The sequence below is a fragment of the Myodes glareolus genome, chromosome 2 (assembly GCF_982192425.1).
Source record: "Myodes glareolus chromosome 2, mMyoGla1.1, whole genome shotgun sequence".
NCBI lineage: Eukaryota > Metazoa > Chordata > Mammalia > Rodentia > Cricetidae > Myodes > Myodes glareolus.
This window is the reverse complement of record NC_142027.1, coordinates 125162223-125175101: the sequence shown is the minus strand read 5'-3', so window position 1 is coordinate 125175101 and position 12879 is coordinate 125162223. Positions and strand designations below refer to the sequence as shown.

The window sequence follows — 12879 nt, the reverse complement described above, 5'->3', positions numbered from 1 at the left end:
CTTTCTACCATTGGTTCCGGGAATCAAACTCCAGGTTTACATGGCAAACACTTTACCTGCTGAACCATCTTGGGGCCTTTGGTGTCATTGTTGTCAAGGGGTTCTCCTGTATTTCAGGAGCTAAGTTTTCTGTTAGGTGACATCACGGAATGAATAAAGACCATTTTAGGGAATGGGCTCACTCCAAGCCCACCTCTGGCAAAAAAGGGATGAATTCTGGATCCGCTCAGGTCTACTTGTCTGCTGTCTCAGATGGTGACTGTATGGTTGCTCTGCAGTCAGGCAACTGAGGCTGTTCCTAGTCTCCTCTTCCTAGTCTGAGAAACAATGAGGCCCGTTTTCTGCTGAGTGACATACACTCTGCTTCTCTCCTGGTTGAGTACTAGTCTGACAGGAGGGACCTTGGCGCCCATCCCCACCCTCCTATAAAACAGCCACTGCTATGCTGAGGGTTTATCGTAGAATAGATTTATTTACCTGAAATCATGTCTGTTACTAGCAGAGAGAAACTGACCTCTATTTCCAGTCTACAGTCAAACATGCGCCGTGAGAAGCTGTGAGCTGACGCTGAGCACTTTATTACAATAAATGCACACAATACTTGTATTGCACCAACATCTGTCTACTGCTTCTGAGTTCATTAAATAAATTACATTAATACAGTGTGAAACAGCTGGCTGCACACCCAAAAAACAACTCAAGTTAGGACCGGAGGCCTATGTTGTAACCATTCAACAGCTGTAGTGTTTTAATTGAATTTATAAATAAGCAAACTGTACAGGGCCAATTAGAAAGCATGTTTCAATGTCACTGTAGAGCAATTTGGCTGCTTACAACTGAAGGCATGCATTACAATTATCATACAGCTATAGAGGCTATGACATTCTATAGAGAAATATGGAGACTTGGCTGATGGCTTCTATTCTTGAGTAAGGTTTCAGAACCTCATTCTTTCTTCTTTCAGCAAAGAGACCAAACTTCTCTGGAGAGGCTCTCTGATTCTTTATGCTAAATTGTACACGTTATTATTTTGATTAAACAGCTAAAACCCCACTGGTAATACACATTTCCTCCACATCACACAGTGAGTTGGGAACTGTTTCTAGTTTTCTTTTCCCCAACATCAGTCATGCAGAGGGCTGGTAGATGTGTTGCTAACAACGCACATGCACGCACCCGAACACCCTTACATTTCTGCAAATGGTTTAGGAAGCGGTTACTCCAGTATTGCTGAAAAGGAAAGAGAGAGGAAATCAGCTTCTTGAAATATAGAGCAATGTTAGAACAACTTCCCAAGACAAACCAACAGGGACAGACAGAAAGAACACTGCATTTGGTCTAGATGCAAGGCCAGCATCTCTAACTAAGTGTCCTGAAGTGCTGCCCATCATATCTAGAAAGCAGTGGCTTGGTGACTGCCCTTGTGCTTCTCCTAACAAAGCCCCACAAGGCAGAAACTATAAGGCGTGTCAGGTATGAGGGCAGTGGGAACGGTAGGTCTCGGTAGCCATGCAGAGGGTGAGGCACGTGGAGCAGAGTGAGTGGCATGGCACCAGGTAGGGGAAGGCCTTCCTGCTCCCTCCCTGTTCTCCATGACAGCAGCCCTGGGCTGCAGGCTCAGCTCTGCTTGAAAGGTTGGAAGGCTTTTTCAACTGCAAGGGTTGCTCTTGAGGAAATTTGGGAGCTCATGCATGGCAAATGGCAACCATGCCTCTGCCTCTTGGCTTATAGGCATTGTAGGAACTGAGCCAGTGCTGTGGTCTTAGATGTTCCTGAGGTTTGTGGCACTGCTGGGCTGAGACCCTAGTTAAAGGATGCTACGGTGCAGTTGCTGTGAGGTGGTGGGCTTTCCCCAGCCCTGGCAGCGCCCTAGCTGCTAGGGAATGCATCACCTGCATTTTGCTGAGTGGGCTGCAGGGCTGAACCTTTGATACAGCTGTACCAAGAGGTTACTCAAGAAAACCTCAAAGCTGAGTTCCAGGTTAGACTGTTCTGTTGGGTTGAGGACAGCACTGCCCATTCATGTACTGCTGTCACTCCTTGAAGGTGCTGGGTGAGGGTAAGGCTGCAGAAGGAGGTCTCTGGGCTGGGACTATGCTGTTGGCCTTGGTACCAAGTATTCCTGGTTCAGGGCAGCAGTGACCTAAACTGTTCATCTGTTGGGGTTGAACTGGTTGCCCAAACGTCTGTTGATGTTAAGGACCCACAGTACCATCAAGGATGCGAACATCTCCTCTAATGGCCCACATATATGTAGATGTCACTGAACCGAGGATCCAAGGAACCATGGGAGGGTCAGCTAACTGACTCGGTCTCTCAGGGCTGTGTTATGCCCCAGCATTCTAACCTTCTGTCCTGTTCAGCTGCACTTCTGTGTTTGATCCACTCAATCATTTCAACACTTATGACATCCAAAAATGGCAAAAACTTGCCTGTTTCCTGAGAATCATTACTCCTTGCAGCACCCAGAGGTCTCCCTTTAACTCAAGGGTCAGTTGCTGTGTTCCTTCTGAACCAGGCTCTTTCTCTTGCTTGCCTGTCTGCCATGTGCAACTAAGAGAGCTAGCAGCCCTTAGACCTCTTCATACCAGGAGGTTGTTTTAATGGCCACTCTCACTAAGACATATCCTATAAAGGTGACAATTTCCTATAGAATCAGTTATCTATCTGCAGCCAGTGAAAATCCAAAGCCTTGGGACATTTTTGTGTAAGGTCTGTTTGGCACCAGAGGTGGCACAGCTCCTTCAGCTTAAGGTCAGTCAGGTCTCAAGAGCCTCTTCCCCACAACTCACAAAAACATTGTCCTGGGTAGTGTCTATGCTGGAGTCTGTGTAGTGAGCAGCTGGCATCCCTGTCTCCTTACGAAGAGGCTGCCTGGTGGGCACAGGAGCCATGCAGCCCACTAGCAACAGGGGCCATCTCATTCAGTGGCATCACCTGTACACAGGCCACAGCACCCCAATCCCATTGAGAAGATACTCACGTTAGTTGATGGATGTTGGAAGGCATTGGAGGAAAACACCACAGTTAGGACTGTTAATGACTCACACTGCCGTTAAGACTGACCTTGAACATGCGCAAACGTTCATCAGAGTCACGGTGGTGGTTAGTGCCACATTCAAATAAAAATAGTTCTATACAATATGTTCATTTGGTCATGTGCTATTTACAGATTTTACAAAACATACACACACATACACACACACTTGACCTTACACCAGGCTACATACAACAGGCCAGCAGAAACTTGCATAAATGTCTATCACATGACAGATCGTGCCTATACATTATAAATAAAATCCTACTATGCAGCAGAACAGGATCTTTCCCCTCAGGAACAGGAAAACTAAGGCTCTAAGCTGAGAAATTTGAACTGATTATAGATAGTTCAAGGCAGGTCATTAAGAACAAGACAGTTATTTTTCTCTGTCCATTTAAAATGTTTTATTTTTCTTTTAAACTAGATTGTGAAGTGCCACTGAATAGGCAATGTTGGCAAAAACAATGTCTGTTACAATAAAATACATTAGACATTTAAATAAATAACCTTAAAAACTAGGCAAAGGGACAGAAACCCAGTCAATTGAATCTGGAGCAATGTTTTCTGCACAAGCGAGAACAGGCAAACCTCTTGTGAATACGGATGTAAACAGAACCATCAGACCTACAGAAGAAGCCGAGCAGGCTGGGGTGGGCTGGGGGTGACAGAGGCTGAGGGTGCAGGAAGTGGCAAACCAAAAATACTGACTGAGGTAGCAGGACTCTGCTCAGTGCAGAAAAATTGGCTTATGAATAAAAATTAGACTGTGATATCAAATTAAATCCAAAGAATCATGCAAAAGACACAATACATGCTATTTAGTTGTTTTTTCTTTTAAAAACCACACACATTCATTTCCTAGAGTCTGCTGCCAATTAATTTGCTGACAATGTCTGCTGGCTCAACTATCTTTGTACAAGTATGAGTATTAAACAGAACACTGTACATGCTTTTTCATCTACAAAAAAATATCTGCATAAAATAGTGTTAGTTCTCTGTACATGTCAATGGACACTTTAATTATGTATATAAAAAAAGGAAAATCTTGTCCCACTGGAGTCAGAAAAAGCAAAACAAAATCTAGAATATGAAACCTCCTTCACCAGCCAATATGTTCATGTGAAAATTCAGCAGAAATAGACAGTTGCTTTAAACAATAAAAAAAAAAATTAATTGATTAAGTTAAACATCTTCTGTATGTGGCGCTGTCAGTCAAGACCAGAACATATCACTAAAGTTAGTGTCTGTGCTGTAGACCCAGACCACCAGGGGCATAATGAGCAGCACAAACGGCCAGGAAATGCCATCGGTGCATGCCGACAGCGAGCAGGAGGATTTGGTGGCAGGCTGCACACACTCTTTACCGGGTTCCAGGTAGTTTCGGGCCACAAACTTGAGAGTCTCATCCATGAGGATCACAGGCAAGGAGATTTTCAGCACCATCAGCCACTGGGTCAGATTCAGCGGTGTGATCTGGAAGATGAGCTGAGACAAAGAAGGCCATGTCAAGCTTCTGGACAGGGCAGAGAGGAACCACACCAGACCCAGCCCGGGGGCCACAATGACTCACTGGCAAAGGTTCCACGTAGAGGATCAGGAAGTGAAGTGACATGGACAAGCAGATAGAACCCACGAGCCAGATATTCTCCCAGGGAGGCATCCTCAGCAAGGACTGGTTTTCAGACAAGCTACAAAACAGAAGAGACATGACTTCACCAGATGCAAAGGCTCATGTCAGTGACACAAAAGAGGACTAGTTAGTAAGGTAGCTTTGGCAACTCACGCTAACCTAACTCTAAGACCTGGGTTCCCCGCAGTGGGGAGAACTGTAGGCTTCATTGCAACAGGTCCATCTCGGCCGGCTCAAAGTTGTTGGCAATGGCCAAAGACAGTCATTTGGAAACTTCTGTCAGTGGCTCAGTTGGATGGAACTTCTTGTTTTCTGAGGGGTACAGGCATAGCTGAGACTACTGGTCCCTTTCTTAGATCTTGCCATAGCAGGAGCTTGTGGTGGCAAGAACCCCTACTTGCTTCCTGATGCAATAGCTTAAAGCTGTCCTTTTCGGACTAGAGATGGCTGCTCTTCCAGAGACTAGGGTAAATTCCCAGTGGCCACATGGCAAGTAACAACTCTCTGTAATTCCAGTTCCAGGGGTCTCGACACCAATGGCAAAACACCAATGCACATAAAACAGAAATTAAACAAACAAACAAACAAACAAAAATCCCCCATCCTTTTCTGGAAGAGCTCTACCAGTCATGACCACCCATAAACCCTCAGCCTACAGACTTACTGACCTGTTGAGGGCATTACACATCTCTATGGTTACTAGAACAGAAAGTGCCATTGTCATTGGGTATGGGGACTCAAAGATTGCACAATCCACTCCATCGAAGTCTGGGTTGTCCTCTTTACACTGTAGAAAATGACTCTGCAACAGAAGTTCAAACACATTCCATCAGCCAGGAAACTTCCCTAACCCAGATACCCAGTTCTACACCCCAGCCCAACATGAGGACAGCTCGGCAAAGGCCTGGGTCTCAGAGCTGCCTGAGGCAACTGTTTACCTGTTTAGCCCTAAGATGGTCCCACACCACAGAAAGACCAAAGGCTTACAAGAATTAACTCTACTACACAGGGAAGAAGAGAAAAAATAAATAAATTTGGCTAATACCAGCTGGTAGAAGGACACTCTTGGACCACCATCAGCAGCGATGAACCACCATGCAGCAGCACCTACGGTGGCAGCGCCTACATAACCTGGAAAGAAACATGATGTTGCTTACACACGAGGGACTGTGAACAGCACTGTACACTGCAGGCTAACAGAGGCCAGAGAAGCTGACCACAGACAGGGTGTTTCTGCTTTAAAGCAACCAGGCAATCTCTGGAACTTGTGAGGAAAAGTTCAAGCTGAATTCAAGCCAGCCTCTGCACAATATGTCAAGAGCTAAAAAGCAAGCTTCAAGACACGGGTGTACAAGTACTCCCTATTAGACAGAACACTAGCATGAGGGGACCAAGTCACACCGTTATTTGTAGGTAAATTGATGTGATCTTGTTGGATCCTATGTAGCTGCTTTGTTTCATTCCTGGCATAGCCGAACCCTTCTAAGGCAGAGGCCATTTCTCATCAACTATAATTCAGGAAGTCTATTACAAAGGTGAGAATGTGTCCACCTCCTGTGGTCATAATCACCCAACTGCAGACACACACTTGCTAACCTGGAAATTACAAGGGTGCTCAGGGTGCTGGTTAACAGACAATAGATGGGGAACTCCCTCACAGAGAGAGGTGGGGGTAGGGGGGCAATGTTGGATTTTTCAAGACAGGACTTCTCTGTGTAATAGTTCTGGTTGTCCTCGAACTCAGAGATCCTGTCTTCCGAGTGCTGGGATTACAGGCATGGGCCACCACCACCCAGCTAAGGGGGAAGGTTTTTGCAAAAGCCAAAATCTCATTATCTCCAAAGGTCACCTGGTTCAAGAGACCAAGGCCAAAAAACTGGCAAGACAAGCTGCTCAAGACCACTGTGCTCTTTGAATCGAAAGCAGTGTATGCATTATGCAAACAAAATGTCTTCCTGTGGGTCCCAGGGCAGTGGTTTCACTTCTCTAGCTTGGCTTCCCTGTGACAGAGAACATAGAACTAGCCTCGGCTAGTGGACTCCACTTGTTCCCTTGGTGGTAATTATCCATTCACATCAGACTGGAGCTCTAAGGAGGGAAGGGCCCTGACCTGTCTTGATGCTCAAAAAGGAGGCTTTGCGGTGTCCTGCACCGCCAAAGGGCAGCCCCCCACCCCAACAGGAACAACAAACAACTATACTTACAGCCAATAGCCAGGTAACGGAAAAAGAGCCACCCGCTGATCAACGGTTCTTTTGGGTTCCGGGGTGGCTTGTTCATGATGTCTAGGTCTGGAGGATTGAACCCCAACGCAGTGGCAGGCAGACCATCTGTCACCAGATTGACCCAGAGGAGCTGGACAGGAATCAAAGCCTCAGGAAACCCAAGTGCCGCAGTCAGGAAAATACTATTTCCATCCAAGGGAAGAAGAGAAAGAACTCAGTGACTTGGGGAACGATGAAAGCCTCTTCTCTCCCCAAGCCACAAACAACACATAACATATGTATCAACATTCATTCTGAAACTTAAAGAGGACCAAGACTTTTGTGACTTTAAACTACCAAGGTAAACTAAGTCCTGTGTATTTTTTTTTTTTTCCAAGACAGGGTTTCTCTGTGTAGACTACGCTGGCCTGGAATTCTGATTCTCCTGTCTCTGCCTCCAGAGAGCTAGGATTAAGGTATGTGCCACCACCATGCCCAGCTTAATTCCTGTGTTAAGGAATATTCTCTAGACAAGCCCCATGAGACCTTTCTCCACTTAAGGCTAACAACCAAAGTTGCCACAACAGAAGCAGCAAACTGAGAAAGCCCAGCACCCCAGCCCTGGCATCTACAGCACAGTCCCAGTCAGGTACCTACCAGACCACTTCCCCAACGTTGGATGAGATGAGGTATCGGATGAACTGCTTCATGTTGTTGTAGATGGCTCGACCCTCCTCAACAGCAGCCACGATGGTGGAGAAGTTGTCATCTGCCAGGACCATCTCAGAGGCAGTCTTGGCCACTGCAGTACCTGAACCCATGGCAATGCCAATTTCAGATTTCTTCAGAGCAGGGGCGTCATTCACACCATCACCAGTCTGAAAGGGAAGCCACAGCTGACTCAGACATCATCTGGGCAGAGGCAAACCGACAGCAAAAGGAAACGGGACAGAGCAGTAGCTGGTGTCAAACCCTTTACTAGGGATATGTAAAAGCAGTCCAGTAAGGTCACCAGAGAGACAGAACCAAGAGGACTGCATATCTGCTTGGGTTGTCTTACACCAACACTCAAAACTCAAGAGCTATCTGTGGTAAGGCCACATAATTTAAGGTCATTTACACACTTCAGAAACATATTCAAATACTAAATATTGTTTATAGATTAAAATCACACAAAAAACCAAACAAACAAAAAACCAAAACCGCCTTCTGTGTCTAGAGGCAGGTCTCATTCGGTAGCCTAGCTTCTTTCAGTCTCCTAAGCGCCAGAATTACAGGCACCATCACGACTAGATGGATCTGATCTCTGTCATGTGAACCACTGCTTGTGTCTGAAATCTTACCATAGCTGTGATCTCATCAAAGGACTGAAGGAACTCAACAATCTTAGACTTGTGGGAAGGTTCAACTCGAGCAAAACAGCGGGCATTCAAGCAGGCATCTCTCTGGGCTGAGGGGCTGAGCTCATCAAACTCCCGCCCTGTAAAAGCCTTTGATGTGACATCCTCATCCTGCCCAAAGATCCCAATGCGGCGACAGATGGCCACAGCTGTGCCCTTGTTGTCCCCAGTGATCATGATGACACGGATGCCTGCTTGCCGGCACAGCTTCACAGAAGAGGCCACTTCGATCCTGGGAGGGTCCAGCATGCCCACACAGCCAACGAAAGTCAGATTGGTCTAGAGTAAGAGAGACACTGTGAGTTCAAACAGCTTATCCCACCGTTACAGTCCTGGCTGCCCTTTGCTACAACTTTCTGCTTGCCTTTGACTGAAACAAGGTCTCACTATATCTAGTGTTATAGACACGTGTAGCAGTCTTCCCACCTCAGTCTGCCACCTGTCTGCCTCCGTGATGGAACTGGGGACTGAACACGGGTTTGTTTGCTCAGGTTCAGCAGTGTTCTACCACTGAGCCACATCATCACTCGATTATTTTTAAGAGAGTTTATCCTTGTCACCAAATTATTTTAGTCTAAACTCTCACATTCTGTACGAAATTTATCCAGGGAAAAAAACCCCAAAACAATGTGTTGAAGGATAAGTGCGCTCTGACACTGGCAGTGTCAGGGCCACAGCAAAGTTCTCAACTGTTACAAACCCTGACAAAAATTATGGTCTGTGGAGGAAGTGGAAATAAATCTCAGTTTGTGTATTTTTACCAATACTTAACAAATATTTTAAAAATGTAAAATAAGTTGTTAATGGATACTAGGCTTTATAGGCTTGTCTGAACTTGTCTTGACTATTCCAGTCTGAAAGCAATAAACAAGTCCTATTTCTGTCTGACCCAACAATCTAAAGACAGAGTGCCCAGGACATCTGCCTCTGGAGGCAGCACAAGCTGGGCAGTGATTGTGCTGGTGCAGGTACCTCATACTTGATGAAGTTGGCTGAGTCTTCCAGATGCATCTCCTCTCTCCTCAGTGGGTTGTCATGAGTGGCTAGAGCCAGGCACCGCAGCGTGTCGCTGCCACTGCCCCACTCCCGAATGACAGACATAATCTTCTGTTTGACACCAGGAGTCATGGGGACCTTGGTACTTCCAACTCGAATGTGGGTACACCTGTCGATGACACCTTCAGGAGCACCCTGAGAATATGAGATTCAGATAAGTAATTGCATCTGCCTGTTTACCGGGTGAGAAAGCCTCAGTCTGTACAGTACTTGCCTTCACAAACATCTTGCTCATGGATGTCCGGCTTGGTTTGTTTGGTGTACAATAGACGGACATTGATTTTCTATCACGTGAAAACTCTAGAGTGAATTCCTTCTTCATTAGCTGTTTTATGACCTGTAGGAGATCAGAGATGGAACACTGTTGGATTACTATTTCTAGACATTCCACTCATTAGGCACTCGCCCTAGCCCTGTTTAAATATCTTTATCATGTTGGGTCTTTTGGGATTATGGCAGCACAAACAGTAGTGAACAAAACAGCAAGTCCGTACCCTCATAATACTACTATATACTGAATGCCACGGAGAAAACTGTGCAGGAAGACACTGGAGGGCTTTAAACCCTGGCTATTAAGAACTGTCTGAATGCTGTGCAGTGGTGGCACACCCTTTTAATCCCAGCACTCAGGAAGCAGAGGTAGGCAGATGGATTTCTGTGAGTTCGAGGCCAGTCTGGTCTGCAGAGTGAGTTCTAGGACAGTCAGGGGTATTACACAGAGAAACCCTGTCTCAAAAACAAAACAAAAAAGGATCTCCTAAATGCTAATCTAGACAATGCTAATCTAGACAACTCTGTATTGACAACACCTTCTCAAGTGACTGTAGGTTATATCAAGCAAAGTAAGCTAGAGCAGGCATGCTATTTCTTTTTCCACCCATAAATTTTAAATATTCTAAATAATATTTGGAGGTCTTGATAGCGGCCAATGCCCATTTTAATTTCGGAGTTAGTTGACAGATTTTTTTTTTGTAGTCTTCATGATTTTGAGGGTTTATATTTAAGTTATTGAGCCCTGCTTCATAGACCAGCAGTATTTTCTATTCTTGAATGATGTACATGAATTTGAAAATGGTAAAAAGTCCAAAATCAAAAAAAAAAAAAAAAAAAAAAGGGAGAAGAAAGGCTGGGCATGGTAGCACATGCCTTTAATCTCAGCAGAAAAACAAGCAGGCAGGTCTACTTTCAGGACAACAGAGCTACACAGACAAACAATGCAAAACAACTACAAAAAAAAAGAAAAAGAAAACAAGTAGCAACAAATATAAAAATGTTTCAAATCATTACTGATTTTTTTTTCCATCTGAGTAGTCATTAGGTTGATAATGTATTGAAATCTACATTTCTAGTTTTTTTAATTTTTAAAAATGATCTTATGCACATTGGTGTTTTGTCTCCATGCATGTCTGTATGAAAGAAAGGGTTGGATGCCCTGGAAACGGAGTTACTGTAGCTGTGAGCTGCCGCGTGGGTGCTGGGTATTGAACCAGGTCCTCTGGAAAAAGTCAGTGATCTCTTAAACCACAGAGCCATCTCTCCGACACTCCCCACTCTCAATTTAATTTTATATGTGAGTGCTTTGCCTACATGTATGTCTGTGTACCACACATGTGTATACAGACCAGAAGAGGACCTCTGATGATCTGAAACAGGAGTTACAAACAGTTCTTAGTTGTCCTGTGGGTGATGGGAATCAAATCCAGGCCCTCTAAAAGATCAGCCAGTACTCTTAATCAAGGAGCTAGCTCTTCAATTTGAAAATCCACATCTGTGATTGTTGTAATTGTTGACTTATTTATATTGTTGACTTTGTTTATATTTAACAAATATAAATAAAGTAACCACTGGATTTAGCACAAGGTTATAAGGGACTCAAAAGAGGTTTTGATGGACAGATAGAGGTTAGAGCTTGATTGGGGTGGATTGAGAACACAGGAGTGAAAAGGATGGCACATCACAACACTTCTTTTCATCGAGTTAAACAAATGTGATGTCAAATGAAAACTTAGGGCAAAGGACAGTTCTAAGTTTGAAAAGTATACAATTATTTTCTCTATACTGCTGATGAGGAGCTAGCAGAGACAGGAACTGAAATGTAGGCAGGAGGGTCTGGGTTTTGCCAGGACCAAGGACAGCTTGCTCATAGCTTCCTTGGAGAAGGCAACCCTTGTGAAATACCTGTGACATCTTACTAATATTTGCTGGGACTTGTTTTTTTGTTTTGGTGTGATTTGAATTTATTTGTCTAATGAGAGTCTTATTCTACAATCTATGGCAATCCTCCTGGATTTAGCTTCCTAAGTGCTAGGATTATAGGCTCGAGAGTACTTTACCTGACTATAACTGTCAGGAAAAAATAGAGGAAACCAAAGGTATAAAGAGAAGCACAGAGGTCAAGAAGGCAGGAAAGGAAAGAAGAGTGAATGTATACGGTAAGGCTGAGTAAGAAACAGTACACCAAGCTCAAATACTGACCGAGTTGCAGGCATTTGCACGCTCTATTTTAGATAGTCCCTTCAGTTCGGTATCGAATACATTCATCTTCTCTACCAGGCAAGTGAGAGCAGTCTCTGTAGCTTCTCCAACTTTTTCATACACACCCTTTGCCTACAGTATTGAAAGAAGTCACTGTCAGTACGACAGCCTGTTCCATGTGAGAAAAGACACTCGAGGTACAACCATGAGACTCTACCATGTGTTTTCTCATTTAAAGTATTAGTTCATTTCAGGCCATTGTCTGATGAGTTCATCATATCCCCTGATAGGGAAGGCCTGACCTTTGAGAAAGAAAGTAAATGATTAACCCCATTATTTTTCTCTTTTACCACCAAAATAGCCCCATAAGTTTCATGCTATCCTCAAGGCTGTATGGCAATCCATTTTTAAAGAACAATCATTACCCCCACTGTCAGAAAGACTTCTGGTTCTTTAAAGTAAGGGTGCATCTGTGTGGTCAGGACATCATGACAACTATTTATCTTATAAAACAACTGCAGTGCCCAGCCTCAGATCTAGGAAAGGCATTGGGCTTTTTTCAGCCAGGCCACACTGAATAGAAATGGGAAATAAAATCAGGAACTTGTTTTCCAAAAGGAGGAAGGAAGATGGCCTTTTTTATTCCACTCACCCTTCTCTTGAGCTAGGGACAGGCTGCTTTCCCATTAGGAGTCTTACCTCATTATAATCCAAAGCAGAGTCATTACACAGAGCACAGATAGTTGCTAACTCAACAAGCCCGTCATACTGATGGCATTTCACTGGCTTATCATCTTTATGCCTATAAAAAAGAAAACATTTCTGGATCACAGCTTGCTTCAACTTAAGATAACAAAAAACCCAAAGCATTTCTGTGGTTGTGTGTCACAATGGAACGCGCGTGTGTGTGTGTATATGTGTGTGTGTGTGTGCGCATGCATGCGCACGCGTGCATAGAGAAGGTAAGAAGAGAAATAGTGGAAGATTTTCTCCTTCGTGTTGGTTCCTGAGATGGAATCCCCACTGTCACACCTACAGGCTTTTATACTTGGCCTCCCATTTGAAACAAGATCT

At 44.5% G+C, this 12879-nt stretch overlaps 1 protein-coding gene across 2 annotated transcripts in view; it reads right to left on the bottom strand.

The window, feature by feature from the left end:
- Nucleotides 1–446: 446 nt before the first annotated feature.
- Atp2a2 (ATPase sarcoplasmic/endoplasmic reticulum Ca2+ transporting 2) overlaps nucleotides 447–12879 on the bottom strand; it is a 43427-nt gene continuing 30994 nt past the window's right edge. Inside the window, exons 10-21 of one of the 2 annotated variants that reach the window (XM_085679631.2) lie at nucleotides 12505–12607; nucleotides 11806–11937; nucleotides 9545–9667; nucleotides 9247–9465; nucleotides 8218–8553; nucleotides 7532–7752; nucleotides 6875–7077; nucleotides 5716–5801; nucleotides 5339–5472; nucleotides 4611–4728; nucleotides 2984–4525; nucleotides 447–1230 (exon numbers count right to left, since the gene is read on the bottom strand). In XM_085679631.2, the coding sequence (XP_085535757.1) occupies nucleotides 4253–4525; nucleotides 4611–4728; nucleotides 5339–5472; nucleotides 5716–5801; nucleotides 6875–7077; nucleotides 7532–7752; nucleotides 8218–8553; nucleotides 9247–9465; nucleotides 9545–9667; nucleotides 11806–11937; nucleotides 12505–12607 (1948 nt within the window). In that variant the 3' untranslated portion in view covers nucleotides 447–1230; nucleotides 2984–4252. The remainder of the gene's footprint in view (nucleotides 1231–2983; nucleotides 4526–4610; nucleotides 4729–5338; nucleotides 5473–5715; nucleotides 5802–6874; nucleotides 7078–7531; nucleotides 7753–8217; nucleotides 8554–9246; nucleotides 9466–9544; nucleotides 9668–11805; nucleotides 11938–12504; nucleotides 12608–12879) is intronic. The other variant, XM_085679634.2, reaches the window with a different exon arrangement.